Source organism: Pygocentrus nattereri, chromosome 10 (genome assembly GCF_015220715.1).
Source record: "Pygocentrus nattereri isolate fPygNat1 chromosome 10, fPygNat1.pri, whole genome shotgun sequence".
Lineage (NCBI taxonomy): Eukaryota > Metazoa > Chordata > Actinopteri > Characiformes > Serrasalmidae > Pygocentrus > Pygocentrus nattereri.
Window position 1 is genome coordinate 10,704,566 of NC_051220.1, and position 23,636 is coordinate 10,728,201.

The 23,636-nt window shown below is 41.1% G+C and overlaps 1 protein-coding gene across 1 annotated transcript in view; it reads right to left on the minus strand.

Annotated features, from left to right (window-relative positions):
* Positions 1-18,910, minus strand: part of asap3 (ArfGAP with SH3 domain, ankyrin repeat and PH domain 3) — a 51,587-nt gene extending 32,677 nt beyond the window's left edge. The window contains exons 1-5 of the mRNA XM_017716763.1: positions 18,546-18,910; positions 13,471-13,543; positions 9,810-9,955; positions 1,539-1,613; positions 1,042-1,091 (exon numbers count right to left, since the gene is read on the minus strand). Coding sequence (XP_017572252.1) covers positions 1,042-1,091; positions 1,539-1,613; positions 9,810-9,955; positions 13,471-13,543; positions 18,546-18,671 — 470 coding nt within the window. The 5' untranslated portion in view covers positions 18,672-18,910. The remainder of the gene's footprint in view (positions 1-1,041; positions 1,092-1,538; positions 1,614-9,809; positions 9,956-13,470; positions 13,544-18,545) is intronic.
* Positions 18,911-23,636: the final 4,726 nt, after the last annotated feature.

Here is a 23,636-nt window from a genome sequence, read left to right on the forward strand (position 1 = left end):
TTGTTCGCAGGGGATGCGTTCTAAGACCACCGCGAAAAACGAATTTCCACGAAATAGAGGAAAGATATTTTTTTATGTATTTAACGAGTATTTGGACTTTTAAAACCCTCCCTGTACTGTTAACAACCCACCCTTTGCATTAAACAGTCATTCTATAATGTTTTTTCAGCTGGAACTACATGTGATATCCTACCAGTTTCTTTAATAGAGTAATTCCTAATCTTCTCAGCAATCGTCATCATTTTTCGTTTGCGTTTAGCCTCAGTACCAGCCTTGGATGAAGAAGCACACTTGGAAGCTATTGCAGAGGGTCAAAATCGCAAATAAACGCAAAAAACACACTGCACGAAGTAAAGATCAACTGAATACGACCGCGCTGTAAGCAATCTTCTGATGAAGTGGTCGCGAGAGACTCGGAGAGAGAGAGAGATGACAAGGAGTTGCTGGGTATGTGAGCATCTTTCAAAATACCAATCACAGGCCAGAATACAAAATGGGAGTCTGTGATTCGTCATCTCTAACTTTTGCACCAATAAGCCCCCTTGAAAAGACCTGCGAAGTAGCGAATCCGCGAAAGATGAACCGCGATGTAGCGAAGGATTACTGTAATATGCAGATGAAATCCAATGACTGTGGGAAATGACCACTTCAATGAAACTGATCATCTCAAATAACTGATAGGCCTAGTGAGGAAACTCCAATTTATATTATATTAGTAAAAAAAAAAAATCACATCTGAAAACCATTTTTGTACTCACTGTTAACAACGTTGTGACTGATGGTAGCTGATATTGGGTATTAGAGTATTAGAGTCAAAGGAAAGAAAAATTGCTCCTCTGTTCTCAGCACATTGTTAACCACAGTTCAAATGCTAGTCACTGCTGAACCTGTAGCTGCACTGAAATGGAGAAAATTTGCTTTTATCTTTAGTTTTTCACTGCTCTTCTACATCCGTCCGCTTCTCAAAATCAGGCGTTCATTCATTCTACCTCTTCTATCTGAGCTCCCATCTTGGTGTGGGTAACTTGTAGAGAAACTCACATTTTAACATCGTAATCCTTCCAGCTTCTCTCCATCTGCTTCCTCAGGTCCTGAGAGAGAAACAGACAGATTTACAGATGAGCAGTCGTCCCTCAGTAACTAACAGTAGTCCTTTTTGGAGACATCTGCAATAAATCAATGTCTTCTAGCTAAAAACAGCATCAGCAATCTTTAAGCCTGACCATGTTTAATCCATGTTCAGAGATAACAGTTTACCTGCATTTAGTAATCCGATCATTAGTGGATTCCTGCAGTTGTCTGATTATAAAGTGATTATCAGGTTAGTAATCTGAGTAAGAGTTAGTAATTGGGTTTTCAGTGCAGATAAACTCTTACTCTGATTTCTTTCATTTCTCTCAGTCTGCGCATGTGTGGAAACTGACTACATGCTCAGCGAAATAAAGGATTTAAATATTCTTCATCTTCTAGATGATGTTCATATTATCCACTAAAGTGACTCAATGATTTAAAGAGGCACTGAGGCAGTGGAAACTCACCAGTCTGGTGTCTCTGAGTTCACTCTTCAGGATGCTCTCCAGAGGGAAGGACAGAATACTGTTCAGATTTTGCACCTGCAGACAGACAGACAGAGAGACACTCAGGCCAGACGGCAGACAGACGGAAAAGCTGCGCAGCGCTGTATGACACTGTGTTCTGTCAGACAGCATCACAAACCACATTAGCAAGTGGTTTGAGGTAGAGCTGAGCATGTTCATACACACCTGTATGTGAGATTAGCTGTGGCGATAAAGCAAAAAAATACAATTCAAGAAATTTTCATGATGCACCATATGTCATGATATTTATTTTTGCAGACATTTGATCAGTTGGATCAGAGAAAAAAGAACCAGCAGTGCTATATTTAAAAAAGATACATCAAAAACTGTGAACAGTCATTTTTATCTGTCACGTCTGCAACCCCTCCACATATGGACCGGCACTATATTACCCAGGGTCTGTTGCGGCCTCAAGACAGAGAACTATTCCCATCACTCATTTTTTTCTGGACTCGGACTCCAACTACCAGAATCCACTGCAAGACCACATGACACTGGACATCTCACCCTTGACCTATCAGCGATCTAGATTGCCTGAGTTCTAACACACCACAGCTGTGTGTATATCATGTGATCTACGTAGACTAGTATAAGAGCCCGGGCTTTAGTTTAGCATTTTGCGAAGTATTGCTTTCTTCGAGTAACTACTGAGCGTTCTTCCTGATCTGTTTTGCATCGTGTTCTGACTGTTTGCCTGTTGTGTTTTTGACTTTTTTTTCTTTGTGTACTTCTGCACAAGTTCCCTGTTTTTTGACTCCTTGCTTGTCTTGTGGACTCTGCCCTGTCTTAACCCTGATGGTTATGATCGCCTGTATCCTTCTGCTGTGCTTCCTGGACCTTGACTACTCCCTGCTGCCACGATTACTCCAGTAAAGCTTCTCTTTTGATCTCAATCTGTGAGCTTCTGCCTTCTGGTCCAACGTCACATGATCCAATATTTGGCACTAAATCCAGTTAAACTGGATTATTTTTGCTCTCTTTATAATGAAGCATGTAGTAGGTCAGTGTCTAGAAATACTGGCAATATACACAATATGTTCAGAAAAGCATATCACGATAACAATGTATCACTGCTGCCTGGACAAAACCTCCTATATCCATTTTTGACGTTTTTCAGTTTTGACATCATTTGAAAATGCCTGTTGCCCTTTACATTGTGTGTACATTATAATGATGAATGGACCATAAGAAACAACCTAAAACTACCTGGAAAAAAGTCTGGTTCCATTGACCTACATTAAAAGTAAAGTATATTTTTTCCTAAGTTCTAAGTTTTGAAATACAAGGTTTTATTCCGGCAACAGCAACATATTGTCACGTTGCCTGGTGCTGTGTCAGATAAGTGTTATATAATAAGTGATATAATTATTTATATCAAAATCGCAAATAAAATTTTCAAATCGAGAAAATCTTTTTCCTGACCTCGACTTACAAAATTTGTGTGTTCTTATATACCAAATGACAATGACCATTTTCCAATGTTCTTTGACCCTCAAAATTCAACAGGCTGTTTTTGTAGCCATTATTTTATGACAAATATTTAAATGAGCTCTGGTTGCCCTGTACTGAGCCTTACTTAAAAAACAAAAACAAAACAATCAAAACTACAGTTCGGGTTGAAACGCTGCCTATAACTTTAGTGTGAGTCGGCAGGGCTGCATTGCTGTAGGCTGAATAGCTAGATATATGTAAATAAGTAGGGTTTTGTGACATCACAACACCACTTACTTCTAAATGGTCTGTTTCGGTATTATGGACTGAGGAGTAAATGGTATATCTTGAAACTTTAGCAATGTTTACATACGGATGAAAGTGATCAGATTTTCCATTATGTGGGCCCTTTAACTAGGGAACTTTGGATCTTAATATACAGAAAATATCTTTATTTAAACCACATTCCCATTACTGGTCGGAAAATTCCCAAATTAGGTATTTTCTGCCAAATCGTTAAGACCATGTTTGAGGCAAAAGAGATGATTTACGCATAAGGTTAGCACTATGCTAATAAGTGGGCTATAAGCTTACATTACTTATTAGCTAAATTAGCTTCATAGCTCCAGCGCTAAAATCAAAGAAGCAAACTTCACCCAACACATCTTGGCTGATGGGCTATATCTGGGGTACGAAGGGAGAAATGGTACATTTTTCCAAACTGTCACTTTAATGTAAACTCTGCCTCAAGTTGTCAGACAAAAAATGACAACGTTAGGCCATTTTCTGGGCAAAGCAACAACGTCCATTTTCTCCTGGTTTCCATTCAACTTTCCTGTAGAGATGAATGGGGCGCTGCAGCGTGGGGCGCATGCTGAAGCCAAGCAGCTTACGGCACAGCAGGACTTTGTGTAAATCTTCCTCTGGAAAGAATGTGTGAGAAAATCCACTCCAGGAAAAATTCACCTCAGTCCATTCAGAGCTAAAAGAGGCACATTATTGCACGAACCTGCGGATTTACCATGACCAGAGAGCGGAATATAAACTCAAACAAAGGAGACAAATGGTCTGGAGATCTTTCAAACTAGAAAGGGAGTGTGTGGGCTGTGGGGATGTTAAAAAGAAAATCTTAATCAAATATTATCTTAATTATTATCTTAAAAGATACAAATCATGGAAAACTTCATTTGTCACTTTTCTTTTATAACAGAGTTTGATGTAGTACAAAACATGCCATCCACACAGTCTATTTATGGAGACTGAACTGCAAAAAACAGCCTGTTTGAATTCATCATGGGTGTGATGTCATTACATATGGCCACCCACTCAGTCTACAGCAGTTTAGCACCACCCATTCAGGCTACAACAGATTAATCCCACCCATTTACTCTACTGCAGTTTAGCCTGCCGATTCGGCCTACAGCAGTTTAGACCCCTCCCTTGATAGCAGTTTAATCCCACCCTTTCAGTATACAGGAGATTAATCCCACCCATTTACCCTACAGCTGTTTAGTAATGTAATGTGGAGCGTTGTTCCTGCAGACAGAGCTCATTTACTTACATCAATCTTAAAGGCCAAAGAAATAAAAACAGCCATATATGCCCTTTAAAAGACAGACACTGTGGAGAATTTGCCCCTTTTTAGAGAGCGATCACACACACACACGCACACGCACACACACACACACACACACACACGTACTGAAGAGTGGCATTCTGATGACTCTGTGCCAACAGCAGCGGTGACCCCAAGTTACCCTCTGTCCCTCACATGACAATGAGGGTTACATTACTACACTATACAATACATGACTATGTTTATAGAAACCATCCCAGTATCTGAGCCAAAATCAACAATACAGTGGTCACAGGACATAGCTCATTAAAGGGGAAATCTGGCCTAAAACAAGAGTTTAATATGCTATTTGTAATGTAATATCCTATAGTGCAGGGGCTCTCTAACTATCCCATCACCCATCATGCATTCCACGATCATTTTCCAAACTTTCCTTATCTCAGATAAGATCAGGCTTCTTCTGTTACTGTTACTTAAATGAGCTGCCCTGTAATGTGGCTCATTCATAAATCACTGCTGTACGAGGAATGAGCGGTTATATTCGAATGTGTCTGTAGTTGTGACATCACAACTATGATCAACTCACAACAGGTTGTTTTTCCAGCTTAGCTTCTGCATATGTGCTGGAAAAGAGCTTTAACAGTGTTTATGTACTATACAAACCATTTTATTTCACAAAAGCAAGGAAAATCCCTTTTTCCACAATATGGGCCCTTTAAGTCTGATTTATTCAGTTCATATCCTCAGCTGACCCCACATTGTTGGAAGTTCTGAGGTACCAGTCACAGATCCCAAACCTCAAATTGTTCAGCAGAAACCTTCAGCTCTGCTGAAGTGGAAAAGCGACAGAGACAGACAGAAAAAGAGAGAGAGTAGAGTCAGTGGAGGACGAATGCTAAATCATATTGAGTTTGTTTTTCTAGCCTGGTTTCTCCTGTGCAGCCGCTAGCTGAGCTCCAGGTCCCTGGTGACTTTTATGATTGACAAGTTGGGGGACCAGGTGCTGTCCAATCATGCGCTCATGTCTGGAATAAATAAAGACTGCAGTGGAGACTGCCAGTGGGAGGGATCCGGACCGCACTGGTTTGAGAGCCTGCAGCTGCTGCGCACAGCTCCGCTCCCCTCCCGTCCCCGGTGCGTTCTCACCGTCCAGCAGGAGCCAGAGCGCCGCTCAGCCATAAATAAACCACCGCACATGCTCATAGATCTGTCAGGACATGAGGTCATACAACATACAAACGTTCCATATGTATTATACACACAGGACTGTGCTAAACACCCTTCAGTTGTTTTATCTCCAGTCAAAAACGGCCAAATTATTCATATATTTAACATGAAATTACAACTTAATCTAATATCAGCTGTTTGAGTGTTGAATGTGTCACTTTTGATCTCAAAGAAATCTGCACTCACTCCTCCACAGTTCAGTCTTAGAAGCTGGTTGATCATTTTCTGCATCTCATGTGTATCAATGTGTGTACTTATCAGCATTAATGATGCCTTCAATCAAAAAAAGTTGTGCCCATTCAGTCAAAAGAGCATTTGTAAGGTCAGACACTGATGTTCTGGCTCACAACCAACATTCAAGTTCAAAGGTGTTCAGTGGGGTTGAGGTCAGGGCTCTGTGCAAGACACTGGAGTTCCAGGACCACCAGGCTGGTCAAACTATGTCTTTATAAAGCTCGCTTTGTGCACAGGGGCTCAGTCATGCTGGAAAAAGAAAGGCTCTTCTCCAAACTAATGTCCTATATGCATTATATGTATGTAAGTACCTATATGTAATAGAGGTGCAGCGATTATTTGACTTAGTCGACTAAAATCGATGACCAAATTAGTTGCCAACTAATTTAGTAGATGATTAGTTGGTGATGTCATTACACGTGTTTCTCATATTCACTAGGAATGTTTTGACATTACCGCTTACCAGAGAGTTAACAACACGGCAGCTCGCTGTGAGGAAGATTCATCTCGGGAAGATATGCTGCGTCCCAAACCACACACTAGCTCACTAAATAGTGTATAAAAACAGGGCACATACCATTAGAAGTGCACACATTAGCGTAGTGTGTGAAGTACAGAAGTGTGTGGTTTGGGACGCAGTGATAATTGTGCTAGCTAGTTAGCTAATGCTAATGTTAAATTCTGTCCTACTTCATGTTGTGAGCCGAGCTGTACCATTTTCTATTTCGAAATGCATGTTCTTTAGAATCATTCATGGACCTGGAACAGAGAAGCAAGTAACTATAATTCACAGCCAGCCTGTTCACTTTTCAAATGAAAACGTTTGTATCGTCGTCTTAACGCTGAGGCTGCTGGTGAACACAGGAGGGCGTTTCCACACAGTTTTCTGCTCTCCTCGAACTCGCTAACAGTTTTAGGACGTAGTTCTCCTTGAACACACAGGATAGCTGGACAAAGGGTTACCGTTGACATTTAGCGTTTACACAATCGTTCAAATTTAACTGTTTATAAAGAAGTTCGCCACATTCGCCACTTTTTCCTCTCCTACACTAGAGCGCATCTCCTCAGCAGCGGGGAGTATCTTCTGTATTTGCATGAAAGTTCATTAAACCAGTGAATTCTTGAATGTTATTCATCTTTGTTGCCTTCATTGTTAGTTTGCAAATGCATAAAACAACATCAAGCTAAATTTAAAAGCATATAGCTACATAAAAGTTACACTGTGTAATGCAGTGATTCATAATCCGAATAATCGCTCGTTTCAGTAATCAATTGATTATTCGACTATCAAATTAGCCGTTTGTTGCAGGCCTAATATTTAATAATAACCTGCCCTGTATGTATTATATGTGTATGTAAGTAACTATATGTAATAAAAATATATCTTGTATGTATTGCATAAGCGTAACCATCTATATCGCTGCTGTTGGAGCAAAACCTCATATCTCCATTTTTGTTATTTTTCAGTTTATGACACAATTTGAAAAGGCCTGTTACTTTTTACATTGTGTGTAAATCTTAGGATAAACAGACCAACAGAAACGGCCCAAAATGACGCGTAAAGATGTCTGGTTCCGCTGATTTACATTAAAAGCAAACGGTTTTTCCTTTCTCCTGTAAAGTTACTACTTTGGAGATGCAAGGTTTTGATCCGACAGCAGTGATATGTAATAATAACCAGTCCTGTGGTTAGGGCTGGGTGATATCACAAAATCACAATAAAAAATTTCACATCTGTTGATATCAGTACATATCATGATAGTTTTGAAGATTGAAGTTAGATTTTTGCTCCATAGTGGTTAAGCGCTGTTTTAAACTATCCTTTATGGTCAGAACACGACAAACACTCACCAAACAGTGGAACATTTCACAAATCTGTCATGGCACAGTGGGAGAAAGTTTCTGGTTGGCTGTTTTTACCAGCTGGAAAAGTATGGCCAAAATGTTTGTAATAGTCATGATTTAAGACAGAAAATTATTTTATATTTATATTATTCTGTATTTTAGCTGTCTGGTGACGAGTGCTAGGCTATCTGGTTACAGGTGCCAAACGATTTAGCTTATTACGAACGGCAAAGATTAGCTGGCTTGATAGGTCAGTAATGGATCATGCTGCCTTGCTGCCATCACTCCTACCACATCCATGTCAGAGCATATCACAGTATTCAAACAGCAGCTAGCGACGTCTGGGTTTATCTATTCTATCATAGTAGTTTGAGGGATGTACAGCAATACATCAGACACTCGCTGTGTAAAAGAATTAACTGCAGTTTGCTTTTCTTGCATCAGACAAACAGAGTCCTCCTTTTAGGGACGTTTTAAATGGAATCAGTGCTTTTTTGGTCTTGTTTGATCTACAGTAACATAATTTCGCTGTGCTACGTGAGTGAGAACGTGATGCTTTATGTTAGCCAGGTGCTAAAAACAGCTAGGCTGGGAAGTTAGTGTTCTCCTACACTCCAATGCCACACACAGCATCCTCAGTTTGCTTTCATTTAAAACAGGCCTGCAAGTTGCATGAACCCACTTCTTTCTTTCACTTGGTTGGGAATGCACTCATACTAAAATATGATTCTCTGGTGCTATAACAGCTGTTGTGTGGAGCAGATGAGGTTCAACGCTGCTAAAGCTTGTTTGGATGTTAGGATAGAGGTGAGTTCGCCGGACAGTACAGTTATGCCACTTATCTCGACACTCACACTTGGTCACAGGAGAAGAGAACACCGGTCGCTCCACTCAAACAGGCACTATATAAATCCATGTTTCAGACATTGGTAAAGTATATCTGGCACCCCTACCAGCCATGTCGAAAAACTCAGAATTGTGCCCTCTCGTTGTGGCAGCAGGGTAGCGTCGCTTTCCTTGCCACCAGGGCTGTCACTAGAATCCAGAAGTGTGAGAATGATGTATTATATATATATTATATTGGATTCTAGTGACAGCCATGTCGAAAAACTCAGAATTGTGCCCTCTCATTGTGGCAGCAGAGTAGCATCACTTTCCTTGCCACCAGGGCTGTCACTAGAATTCAGAAGTGTGAGAATGATGTATTATATTGAAAATTTATCAAACATTACTTATAGTTCTATCAAGGAAAATGATATTACGATAATTAGCATTTTCTTTTTATCGCCCAGCCCTACCTGTAAGTATTATAAGTGCCATTATAAGTGTCCTGTATGTATTGTATGCATGCAACCTATATGTAACAATAACAACGACAACAGCAAATTTTCTGAGCCCAACATTAAACCCAACTCTAATCTTAAACTCTGACTTTCACAAAGAGCTTTAGCAGAGTGCTGTTATTTTCTGGTTTATACTGAAAATAAATGAGAACAGACGTTTGAGTCGGGTAACTCTTCAGACCGAGTGTTTAAATCTCACTGCGGCTCCGTGTCACAGGACTGAAAGGTGTGTCACTGTGTTTACATTAACACGACGTTCCTGCAGTCACAGCTACTCTACATGTTCAGACTGCAGGACACAGACGGCTCGCAGCACAGACGCTCAGACTGACCTAGTCTAATGGCAGACTCCACCAAACACAGAAACAAAACCCACACATGATATTATACACAAATGTAATGCTGCTCTACACATTTAAACATTTCCAACACAAACGTCCTTTAAAAGCCTCAAATGCACACTGTTATATATAAACAAAAGTACGTTAGCACTTCTGCCGACGTTTATAGATAACAGAGTTTCACAGTGTCAGGCACCACATAATCAAGACTTACCAGAGTTTTGAATAGTGTCGTGACCTCTCGAGTGAACACGGCCAGGTTCAGGAAGCCGGTGGAGATCTCGTTATTGTCCTGAGAGAGGTGACTGTTCCCCAGGTTCTCCAGAACTTCTGTGTACTGTTCCTTACTCTCCACATGGCCTGGAGCACAGAGAAACCAAACAAGCTGAACACATAAACAAACTTTGCAATGCAGAGATTCTCTAATACACACAATGGTTAGTGGTTGCTAAGGTGTTGCCCCACGGTTGCTAAGACATTTTAGGAGATTGAAAGGTGTTGATCAGTGATTGCAATGGTAATCCAGGTGGTTGCTAGGTGGTTGCTATGGTACCTCAGGTGGTTGCTAGGTGGTTGCTATGGTATCCCAGGTGGTTGCTAGATTGTTGCTAGGTGGTTGCACCCATAGCACCTTGCTATGTTGTAAAAGCACTAAATATGCATACATGCGGGAACATGCTTATCTCTGCCTCCTTTTCCTCTGGTATGTCCTGCTGTGCTTTTAGTAGGGAAGGGGATGACGGACAGAGCAGGAGTCCTTGGCTCTGTAATGATTGAAACCACTTTTTGCCTTGAAACAATTTTTTTCCTCATCTTGTAAGAAATGCTGTGTGATGAAGCACTTATGTAACACTGCCTATAAAAGCTGTGTGTATTTTGCAACTAACTGAATGCTTTGCTCATGAGAGATCGACTCCTTTTTTCTGTCTGAGCAAGATGTTCCTGGAGCTCTATGAAGGGGAGAGTGAGGACAAGTGCATGGGCCAAGGTGAGATGAAATGAGAGAATGAGTCTCATTTCTTTCACAGGTGGTTGCTAGGGTGTTGCTAGGTGGCTGTTATGGTATCCTAGGTGGTTGCTAGGGTGTTGCTATGGTATCCCAGGTGGCTGCTATGCTATCACGAAAAAGCTGTATATAGCATACATTTTGCATTGCTTTGCACTGCACAATCACTAATAATAAGCTATGTATAATACTGTATTTTTATACAACAGTTACCTCCGGCCACGCAAGCTGATTGGTTGAGAAGCATTCTAACCATCCTGTTATTTCGCCATAACGTTTATAATGTTATAACAATATTATAATCCATTATAATGGATTTATAATGCAAAATTTGTATAACGCACATACTGTATAATGCATAGTTTGTACAGTTTGCATGTATACATACATGCATGGTAAATAACTACTTTATCTGCTCTGCGGCACAAACATGCAGTAAGAGATCTGTAGTCTGTATTTCAGCACTTTCACTGACTCAGCTGACAGTCAACAGAGCTGATTCAGCACAAACAACACAGCAGCTTGAACACAGCTGCACACACGTCACCATCACTCAGAGGTCACAACCTCTTAACACAGACCTGACCCATCAGAGAAGTGAAAGACTGAGAGGTCATAGTCCGAGCGCTCAGATATTACAATGGACAGCACAGCAGGTCAGAGACTGAGCACTGATATGATCTACTATAAGATATTATTATCTTCTCAGATATGATCTATGATGTAAATAAAGGAATAAAGAGCTGAGTGTCAGTGCTGGGCTGAGAGTGGCCTCTAAAGCTTTGCTGCGGTCAGAGAGGTGTGTATGTTTCATCACTCAATGTGGTCAAAAACAGCTTCAAGGGCAATCAAAACTGACCAATCACGGGCCCGTTTTCTACAATATGCATCATCTCTGACATGTATTCTACTGTGTAAACGGGACATGAATGGATGAATGAATGAATAAATTCTCTCTCTCTCTCTCTCTCTGTCCGCTAACACACACAGAGCAGTGAGTGACGACTTACAGACCACAACAGAGAGAGAGAGAGAGAGAGAGAGAGAGAGAGAGAGAGAGAGAGAGAGAGAAACCAAAAAACACCAGGAGCTGGAAATTGGGGCCTCACTGTGGATTTACCGGAATAAAGCATCTGATACTGATTAGAGAGAGAGAGAGAGAGAAAGAAATTGAGGGAGAGAGTGACTAAGACAGATGGGAGGGGAAAAGTGGGTTGTGCTGTTTAACTGTATGTTTGTGACTTGTGACAACAAGAATCAACTCATTATATATATAAAATGCTGTCGGGAAAAAACCTTGTATCTCCATTTTTTCAGTTTTTCACATAATGTAAACTTGCTTGTTCCCCTTTACCTTGTGTGTAGAAATTTCTTGATGAATGGACCAAAACAAATGGTTCAAAATGGCTTGGCCTTGACTTACATGGAAAGTAAAGAAGTTTTCTCACTTCTCCTGTAAAGTTAGCATTTTAGAGATACGAGGTTTTCTTCCAACAGCAGCAATGCGCATATATTTTTTGTACTACAGAAAAAAAGATTTACATTTTTTTTATTAGTTGACATTTTGTGAGTTAGTTTACAGAGCACATGTTTCACTCATTCATTCATAAGATGGTTTACAGTGAGATCTCCACACTGACCACATTTAAGCCTGGAAATAACAGATATTTTTTGGAATTCTGAAAAAAAAAAGTAAACAAAGGAAAGCTGTGACAGCTCAAATACAGACGCAAAACCAAACACTCCAACTATTCCCCAATCACTATTCAGATCTGTGATTTTGACCATGTTGTCTTTTTCTTTTATTGTTAGGTAGGTGTTTCTAATAAAGTGGCCAGTTAGTGAAAGCACAAGGTAAGTGTTTCTAATAAAGTAGCCAGTGAGTGGAAGCACAAGGTAGGTGTTTCTAATAAAGTGGCCAGTGAGTGGGGGCACAAGGTAGGTGTTTCTAATAAAGTAGCCAGTGAGTGGGGGCACAAGTTAGGTGTTTCTAATAAAGTGGCCAGTGAGTGGGGGCACAAGGTAGGTGTTTCTAATAAAGTGGCCAGTGAGTGGGGGCACAAGGTAGGTGTTTCTAATAAAGTAGCCAGTGAGTGGAAGCACAAGGTAGGTGTTTCTAATAAAGTGGCCAGTGAGTGGGGGCACAAGGTAGGTGTTTCTAATAAAGCGGCCAGTTAATGAAAGCACAAGATGTTTCTTTCTTCTTTTTTTTTGTAATTTAATTTTTACCCAATTTTCTCCCCAATTTAGTCATTTCCAATTCCACCCACTAGTTAGGACTCCCCCAATCACACAATACTACCAACAGTAGGAGGGTGAAGACTAGCACAGGCTTCCTCTGAAACCTGTGAAACCAGCCACTGCTTCTTTTCAAACTGCCGCTCACGCAACGTCACGGGACAGCCGAACACGCTCGGAGGAAAGCGCCAAGCACCAGATCTGTTACGTCAGCTAACAGACGCCTGCGCTGAGTAGCATCACGTTGAGTGATAGGAGGAGATGGGAGGCCATCCTACCCACCCAGAGAGAGCAAGGCTAATTGTATATCTCTTGGTCCAGTCCTTAGACAGTTGTGCCACTCGGGAGCCTCACAAGGTGAGTTTTTCTAATAAAGTGGCCAGTTAGTGAAAGTACAAGGTCAGTGTTTCTAATAAAGTGGTCAGTTAGTGAAAGTACAAGGTCAGTGTTTCTAATAAAGTGGTCAGTTAGTGAAAGCACAAGGTCAGTGTTTCTAATAAAGTGGTCAGTTCGTGAAAGCACAAGGTGAGTGTTTCAAATAAAGTAGCCAGTGAGTGGAAGCATGAGGTAGGTGTTTCTAACAAAGTGGCCATAGAATTTGTATAACAGTGTGTTAAAGTGTAACACTTACTGAGACCGGTGCTGTGGATGCTCTTCACCATCTTCCTCATCCTCTGTAGACAGCTCAGATCCAGCTCCAGAGACTACACACACACACACACACACACACATTATTAAAGGCTGTGCAGAGTAATGCTAACTGAAAGGTTTTACTTTTAATTTCACATCATATCCCTCTTCTACAAACAGACTGACTGCAGACAGGTGACTCTGATGACTCAACAGTAACGTGAGTCAGGTAAACACAAACCCTCAGACACCAAAACACACATACACACACCCAAACACAACCACACCGAGGTTATGATTTATACTACAGTTCTAATTTGTGCTCCTAGGTGTTTTCAGCACTTTCAGTGCTGTAAAATTGCATGGAGCAACAGATTTTGACTCCACAACAACCTCATAATTCAGAGTGACATTCAGAGGAAAACGTAAACTACACAATCAGATTTGCAACCTTTTTGTGCTCAATCTATTCCTCACAGCAATGTTCAACATCAAACCCTTCAAGAAGAGCTGAGGCTTCTACTGCAGCACAAACTCACTACTTATACCCTTCATTCCAGAAACACTGTGTTATTTTAAGATTATATACGTTTTCCTACATGCATAAATGTGTGAGAGAGCAAAGTGAGAGTTGTACCAGCTTGTGGTACACACCATTAAAAAGGTTCTTCAAGGGTTCTTTAGTAAATAGAGTGGTTCTATTTAGAACCATGAGCTCTATATAGAACCATTTCATGCATAAATTGTTCTTTGCATGGTGAAGCTTGACATTGTCACAATAGAAGAACCTTTTTTGGAGCTATACAGAACCCTATGCAACACATTCATCATCACATCTCATTTAAAGAACCTTTTTATGATGTAAAGAACCCTTTAACCATGTAATGAATTCTTTTGTATTACCTCTTTTGTATTAGTAACCATGTAAAGTGTTCACGGTTCTATACAGTACCATTTTCTTTACTAAAGAACCTTTGAAGAACCATGCTTTTAAGAGCGTTGTAACAATATATCAAGCGTCTTTGGGACTATTTAGCCCCATTTCAAAAAGGTTCCATATAGAACCATATACAACACATTCTCCATCAATCTGAAGAACTTAAGCACAAAATGGTTCTATAAAGAACTCATGGGTTTAAATAGAGCCATTCCATGTACTAAAAATCTGAATTGAACCTTAACCTCAAACCCAAAAAGTCCAATCCCACTGATATGTAAATAATAAGATGTAAACAGAGACATTCAGAGTGTTTTGGTGTGAAACGCTCTGTTCTAGAAAAACATAGTCAGAAAAGTTCACAGTGGTGGTGACAGGAACCAGACGTCCACCTCTGAAAGCTCCCTCACAGAAAGTCATTACAAGAAATGGTTATGAAATCACTGCCTGATGACTGAGGCACTGTTTTATGATAGTTTTGAGAAGAATTTGGCTTTAAAGTCCATTCATAGTGGAGGGATACATAACATGCAGGGTGTTGTGAGGCAAAACAGTCGCCAAAGAAAGCTTATTATTTTAGATTTCCCACTATTTTACAATCATCAACATTTCATATAAAACTCAGAAGCTTTTGTAGGTTTACTGGTGCTTATGGATAGTAAATAAACTGGCTATATCTGTGTTGTAGTCATGGCGACCTCTGGTTGCCATCACCACCACTGTAAAGACATCAGAACCATTTCACACCAAACCACTCTGAATCATGCAGAAATTCTGAAATATCGGCAGAATTCCCCTTTCCTGGCACAAAGACTCAGGGTTAAGAGAGTTAAGCTGAACTGGAAAGCGAATAGATAAGGACAGTTGGCACTGAGCTGCAGACAAACGGCTGTTTGAGACTCTCTCCATTAATCAAGCTGTAATTTCAGTCGGCACACATGTTCTGTTTACAGCCCGCAGCGCTAACCTTGGAGCGTCTCTCTCTCTCTCTCTCTCGCTCTCTCTTTCTTTCCCTCTCTTCTTCTAAACAGCCTTATCCGCCTTTATCACAGCAGCCACTAATCAGTAACAGGGTCAGCGTTACTGTGCTGTTTTTAAACAAGACACAGTTCGGCCTTCAAGATGGCTGCTAGTGTTTTTAGCTACGCTAACATATTTTAGTAGAGGGGTTCTCAATCTCTTCCAAAGACCCTGGCTCTTTAACCCAAACACACCTTCAGGCTACACACTGACCTTCACATACACATAGACGGTCTATAATCATCAGGTGTAAACACAGATCCCCTTAAAAGCCCAGGCAGGTTTCTTCTCTTTCTTTTTTAAACAAACAGGCAGGTTTGTTTAAGTACCTACATAACTGTGTAGAAGTCAGAGACCACAGATTTATTTTTAAAACAGCCGGTACAAGTTATTCATTTTTCAAGAGACACTTTTCTGAGATCTGATATGAGACCGTCCACTTCTCGAGCTTCAAGTCCAAAAACTGATTAAAAGTTCCAGAGAAAATGGGCCTCCTAACAACCACCTGGAAGATCTGGTAGACACCAAAACTGTCCCTATCAGATAAACAGCACTTAAAGCTTTCATCTTTGAGAGGGAGGAGAAAATCAAGCTGCTTCAGATCTGAAAACATCCAGAAGTGTTTCTGTCCATCCTTCCTCTGTGAGAAGACCACTCAGCGCTATGGGTCTAAAAGGATGTGTAGCTGTCAAGAAGAACCTCGCTGAGAAAAGGAAACACATCAAACAAAGAAGCTGAACAACGGACTGACCACCCCAGAGTCCAGACCTCAACATCACTGAATGTGTTTGATTACTTCAGAAAACAATCAACCAGCTTCTAAGACTGAACTTTGGAGGTGTGTCTGCAGACTCTTTGAGGAACTGAAAGTAAGTCTCCTGAAAAGAATGGAAGCTGGAATAAAGGGAAAGAGTGACTCACTGAACAGTCAAACAGCTGATATTAGATTTAGCTGTAGAGGATTCTGGGTAATTTTCTGTTAAATATTTTTTGACATTGAAAAATGAAGCAAAGTACGTAATGGAACATGGAGCCTTTGACCTCAGAAAGTCAGCAGTGTTTTTGTCCAGAAAATGTATACACACACACACACACCCACACACACTCTCTCTCTCTCCTCAGTGTTATAAAGGCAATATGAATGCTCACTCTGTAACCACACAATCAGGAAATAGATTAATAGGAGACTGAAATCACACACACACACACACACACACACACACACACACACACACACACACACACACACACACACACACACACACAGGAAGCCTTTCAGGACTCTTGGCTCGTGCTGCCAGAGTTTAGATGTACAAACAGAGGATCACTTCAGCTTAAGAATACAGTTATACACACACACACACACACCCACACACACCAACTAACCTGTGTGTACTGTGTGTGCTTTTTCCATGGTCTTCTGTATGAGTGTATTTAATTGCTGCTGTGCTTCACCTCACCCAACCCTAACTCTGTGATCCAGGTGAGCCTCTGTACAGGTGAGCCTCTGTACACCTGAAACCCTATACAGGTGTGACTGTACAGGTGAGTTTGTGTAGAGGTAAAATTCTGTACAGGTGAGGTTCTGTACAGGTGAGGTTCTGTACACCTGAAACCCTATATAAGTGAGACTGTGTACAGGTGAGTTTGTGTATAGGTAAAACTCTGTACAGGTGAGGTTCTGTACAGGTGAGGTTCTGTACACCTGAAACCCTATACAGGTGAGACTGTGTACAGGTAAAACTCTGTACAGGTGAGTCTCTGTACTGGTGAGGTTGTGTACAGGTAAGACTCTGCACAGGTGAGTCCGTGTACAGGTAAAAATCTGTACAGGTGAGGTTCTGTACAGGTCAGTATGTGTACAGGTAAAACACTGTACAGGTGAGACTGTACAGGTGAGGTTCTGTAGAGGTGAGTCTGTGTACAGGTAAGACACTGTACAGGTCAGTCTGTGTACAGGTGAGACCGTACAGGTGTGGTTTTGTACAGGTGAGTCTGTGTACAGGTAAAACTCTATGGGTCAGTCTGTGTACAGGTGAGACTCTGTATAAGTGAGTCTGGTTACAGATAAAACTGTGTACAGGTGAGTGTGTGTACACCAGTGGTCACTAAACCTGGTCCTGGAGATCTTTTCTGCAGAATGTATTTTCTACTATACACCTGTACCAGCTAATTAACTCTTTCAGAAGCCCCTGACTGGCTGGATCAGATGCATTACTGTAGGTAAGGTTGGGGCTGCATGTAAGACGCAGTTTGGAAGTGAACTGCGCAGGACGGCTGGGAACACTGCTGTACAGGTGAGTCTGTGGGCAGGTAAACTCAGGTTCTCACCTACATCTTCAAGCTTCATTTGAATACTGAACTCAGCGTCTTTAAATCATTAACTTCAAAATGACCAACAAAATCCCCAGAAGAAAGAACTTCCTGCTGTAATAGTAACAAAATACCCTCCACACAGGTAACCTCGTCACCACGGCTCACACACACACATCAACACAAATATACAGTGCTACAGTGCACACACCTCTCTCTCTCTCTTTATTCTCTTAATCTTCCTTTCTATTTCTTTCTCACTTCTTCTTGTCTTTTTCTGTAGTCCTTTTCTACTTTCTTCCTTTCTGTCACTCTCACTGTCTCTCTCCCTATTCCTTTCTTTTCTTTCTCCGTCAATTTTTTTCTCTCATTTTCTTTCTTTTTCTCTAGTCTTTTCCTTCATTTGTCCTCTCTCTTCTTTCTCTCTTACCGTCTCTCTCTATTCTCTCTCCCTCTTCCTTTTCTCATTCTTTCTGTTTTTCTCTATTTCTGTCACTCACTCTCTCTATTCTCTTTCTCCTTCTTTCTTTCTTCTTCTCTAGTCCTTTCCTACTTTCTTCCTTCTTTCTCTTTCTGTCACTCTCTTACTGTCTCTCTCCCTATTCCTTCCTCTTTTCTTTTTCTGTCACGCTCACGGTCTCTTTCTTTTTCTCTCTCATTTTCTTTCTTTCTCTCTAGTCTTTTCCTTCATTTGTCCTCTCTCTTCTTTCACTCTTACTGTCTCTCTCCCGCTTCCTTTTCTCTTTCTTTCATTCTTTCTCTCTTTCTGTTGTTTTCTCTCTCTCTCTCTCTTTCCTTTCTCTCACCTCCTCCAAAGCGCTCACGGTGCTCCTGCAGTCTCCGACTCGGCTCTGGAAGTCTGAGTTGTTCGGGTTCTGCAGATCTTCGCTGGTCAAACACACGAAGTCACACACGCTCAGCTTCTCCGGCATGGCCGCGCGAGACACAGCAACACACACACAACACAAAAACCGAAACCGTGCGCGGCGGAGTCGTCAGCTAGTCCGTCAGGTCCGCGAGAGAGCGACGACCAGGCGGCTGCAGCGAGAACGGAGCCATACCCGCCTGCACGCGCCTCGGTCCGCGAGCACACACCGACCGAGAGAGAGAGAGAGAGAGAGAGAGAGACTGAGAGTGTGTGCGGAGAGAAAGCAGTGCGCGCGCTGCTCAGCTCACTTCACGGTCTGAGTGCGTGTGCGCCCGCGTGCGTGCTTTTCTCCTCCCGTGGGAAGGGGGCAGCAGCGAGCCTCCTCAGTTAAACAACCTTTAAACATAACACCATTATAATTATGATTATGATGATGATCATTATTATTATGGCTATTGTTGTTGTTATATAGCAATAATAAAACCATAAATATAGCGTTACTATTGCGCTTATTATTTACATTAGCAGCATTTAGCGTGTTAGTATTATTGATATCTTCTCTGTTTGCGTCTCTCCTGCTGCTAATTTTTTCTAGACCGTGTAAATTTCTACATTATTAAACTGCAAAATTATGCCTTTCTATGTTTCAATTTCACACTTACTATAAAAATATCAGTGAATCTTTTTGAACTGAACTGAATTGAATTCAGCAGTGATCAGTGTGGCTGTGTCCCCTTTACTGAGCACCTCATTTGATTGGGCATCATACTGTAAGCACGCGCAGGACGTGCTGTGGTCACGTGTTCTCCAGCATTTCTTGCGCATGAGAGACAGAGAGAGGGAGTTGGGTAGAGAACGAGTTGCTCGAGACAGTGAGGTTTAGCTTATGTGGCTGTGGCCGACAACAGCTGGACAGACAGCACCACGCCTGACTCTCTTCATAGCGGTGAGCGCGGTAATATGTAGAAATTAGAGCTCACTTGACAACGCATTGGTTTCTGTTTACCGCCCAGCTCTAATCTCTCACGGCGCTGGCGGTGAAGACCTGGTTGTGCAGGTTAGTTCGACAAGATCCAACAGGTCAAATTTCCACCATGGCCAGAAATAACAGCCATGATTTTAACAATATAAAACCTGTTCACTCAACTTTATGCTTTAATCAGCCTCTTACTCTGAAGTCCAGTTCAGGCTGGAGATTTTCCTGCTTACTAAACCTGATCACTAACTGCTGGTGACTGGTGATCATTTCTAATTTGTAGTTGACTGAGATTGAGCAGCTCGTAATCTCAGTCCAGATCACATCAGAGTCTCTCAGTAGAAGAGACATTTTATTATGATGTGAATTTGCTGAAAGAAGCAAGCAAACACACACACACACACACACACACACACATCTTCTAAGCCGCTTCTCCTTCTGGGTCGTGGGGGTGCTGGAGCCTAGCCCAGCTGTCATCGGGCATAAGGCAGGATACACCCTGGACACCCAGGTCGCCAGTCCATCACAGCAAACAAACAAACATTTGCAATAGCTAATTATGTAAATAATTCTATCAAAACATGAAGAACTCCAGACTTATAAGACTTGAAGGAGATTCCTCCACCTATTTTTCAAAATTTTAAGCATAATTCAACGGTTAAGACAAAGAAAAGATAATTTGGTTTTGAGATTTAAGGATAAACCTGCAACCTTTGCATCATCTACATCACAAATAAGATTAAATAAAATACAAATACAAAATAATATGCATAATATAAATATGTGTATTTGTCAAATTATGGTTTAAAGGCCTGCCCAGCATTGAGCTCTATTCATGACGCTTGTGTGGCTGTTTTTGTTATTGTGCCTTTAAGACTGAGATATGTAGGTGAACTCTGTTCTTATTGGCTGTGTCTCATTCAGAAAGCAGATGAAACACAGTATAATTTCAGAAAGCAGTATTTTCCAAAACTTGAGTTCAAAAAGCTACAGAGAAAATGAGACTTCTAACAGCAGCTGGAAGACTTGGTAGACACCAAAACTGCCATAAAACAAATAAAAAAGTAATTATTTACCAATGGAAATATTTACATACTTAGAAATTATGAATTAAATGTAAATACTGTTCATTATATAGCTAATTATGTACAACCCTATTTCCAAAAAGTTGGGATGCTGTACAAAATGTAAATTAAAACAAAATGCAATGATATGCAAAGTATTTAAACCCTATATTTAATTGAAAATAGTTTAAGAACAAGGGTGATGGGCAGAGCTGCAGTAACTACAGAGGTATAAAGTTGATGAGCCACACCATGAAGGAAAGAGTTGTTGAAGCAGTTGTTGGAGTGACAAATGGTTTCAAGGTGAAGGTAGGGTTACATCAGGGATCAGCTTTGAGCCCTTTCTTGTTTGCAATGGTGATGGACAGGTTGACAGATGAGGTCATGCAGGAGGCTCCATGGACCATGATGTTTGCAGATGACATTGTAATCTGTGGTGAGAGTAGAGAGCAGGTGGAATCTGGAGAGGAGGAGGTTTGCACTGGAGAGGAGAGGAATGAAGGTCAGTAGAGACAGGATGGAATACATGTGTGTGAATGAGAGGGAGGCAGGTGGAAAGGTGAAGATGCAAGGAGTAGAGGTCGTAAAGGTGGATGACTTGAAATATCTTGGGTCAACCATCCAGAGCAATGGACAGTGTAGAAAAGAGGTGAAGAAGAGGGTGCAGGCAGGATGGAGTGGGTGGAGACGGATGTCAGGGCTGATGTGTGACAGAAGGACAGCAGCAAGAGTGAAATGGAAGGTTTACAAAGACAGTAGTGCGTCCTGCTATGATGTATGGTTTGGAGACTGTGGCTCTGTCTAAAAGACAGGAGGCTGAGCTGGAGGTGGCGGAAATGAAGATGCTGAGATTTTTGTTGGGAGTGACAAGGCTGGACAAGATTAGACATGAGCAGATCAGAGGGACAGTGAAGGTGGAGCAGTTTGGAGATAAAGCCAGAGAGGCCAGGTTGAGATGGTTTGGACATGTGTTGAGGAGGAATAGTGGATATATTGGTCAAAGAATGTTGGAGATGGAGCTGCCGGGTAGAAGGAGAAGAGGTAGACCTCAGAGAAGGTTTATGGATGTAGTGAATGTGGACATGGAGATGGTTGGTGTGAAAGTAGAGGAGGTAATGGATAGAGCAAGATGGAGGCAGATGATCCGCTGTGGCGACCCCTAAAGGGAACAGCTGAATGAAGAAGAAGATTTAATTGAAAATGGCACAAAGACAACATATCAAATGTTGAAACTATGAAATTTGATTGTTTTTTGGAAAATATATGCCAATTTTGAATTTGATGCCAACAACATGTTCAAAAAAAGTTGGGACTGGGCAATAGGCTGCAGAATCTTGAGAAATCTCTGTATTCAAGTGACAAGGCCAAAAGCCAGTATTTGCTGGCCATAATCTTTGGGCCCTCAGCGGCACTGCATTAAAAATAGAGATGATTATGTAGAGGAAATCACTACATGGGTTCAGAAACACCTTTGGAAAACACTGTCTGTGAAAACAGTTTGGCGCTGCATCCACAAATGCAAGTTAAAACTCTAAAACGCAAAGAAGAAACTACATAAATAGGATCCAGAAATGCCGCTGCCTTCTCTGGGCCAGAGCTAATTTAAAATGGACTAAGGTGAAGTGGACAAGTGTCCTGTGGTCTAACAAATCAAAAATGTAAAATTCTTTCTGGAAATCATGGACACTGTGTCCTCTCGCTAAAGACCACTCAGCTTGTTATCGGTGCACAGTTCAAAAGCCAGTAATATGATGGTATGGGGTGCTTTAGTGCACATGGCATGGGTGATGTGCCCATCTATGAAGGCACCATTAATGCTGAAGGATATATACACGTTTTGGCAACATATGCTGCCATCCAGATGACGTCTTTTTCAGGGAAGGCCTTGTTTATTTCATCAAGACAATGTCAAATCACATTCTGCATGTATTACAGCAGCATGGCTCCATATTAAGAAAGTCCAGGTTATACTGATCTACCTGCAGTTCAGAACTGTCACCCACTAAGAACATTTTGCACGTTATTGAATGAAAAATATGAGAAAAGAGACCCTGACCTGATGAGCAGCTGAAATCCTATGTCAAACCAGAATGAAAACATTACACTTTCAAAACTAAAGTAGTCGATCTCCTCAGTTCCCAAACACTTCAACATTTGATATTTTGTATTTGAAGTATTTTCTTTTAAAATATGGTTAATGTGCTTTGCACATGATTGCATTCTATTTTTATTTACAGCATCCCATTTTTTTTGGAAATGGGGTTGTGTATTATTCTATTAAAAGAATTTGTAATGGTTAAAGACTTGTAAAGGTTAAAAGGGATTTTCCACCAATTAAGACATTGTTTTATGATAGTTTTGAGAAGATTTTGGCCTTAAAATTAATTCATGATGGAGGGATACAAAATATGCAGGGCACCATGAGGCAAAATAGTCCCAAAAAAACATATTATTTCAGATTTTCCACTATTTTCCCATCATCAACGTTCCATATAAAGCTCAGAAGACATGTGTAGGTTAACTGGTGGTTTTGGATAGTAAATAAAATGTCCACATGTCTTTACAGTGGTGGTGACATCTGAACCATCTCACACCAAACCACTCTGAATCAACTTTGGCCTGTATAATAACTTATATATCAGCTCCACATGCTGCCTTCAAGCAGTGAAGCTTGATAAGTAGCATTTTTTTATCACTGTTATGGTTTTGTGCCGTCCTGCACACCTGTCCCCTTAGGCAAATCAGCCGTACCAGTTACCTGTGCTTAGCTCTGCACCTCAGCAGTGTAGCATTACAGCTCAGAGCGTCTGCAGCTCTGCCAAAATCTCTTGCCTACACAGGTGTTACGTCACCTGTCACCTGCCACCTGCAGGAGCTCTGAGGGCCATTTCTGCTAGATGACTATTACATTCTCAGTCCTGCAGCTTATTCATACCATATTTCATAGGATATTTAATTACATAAAGGAATAGTTAGGTGAACAGTTTTC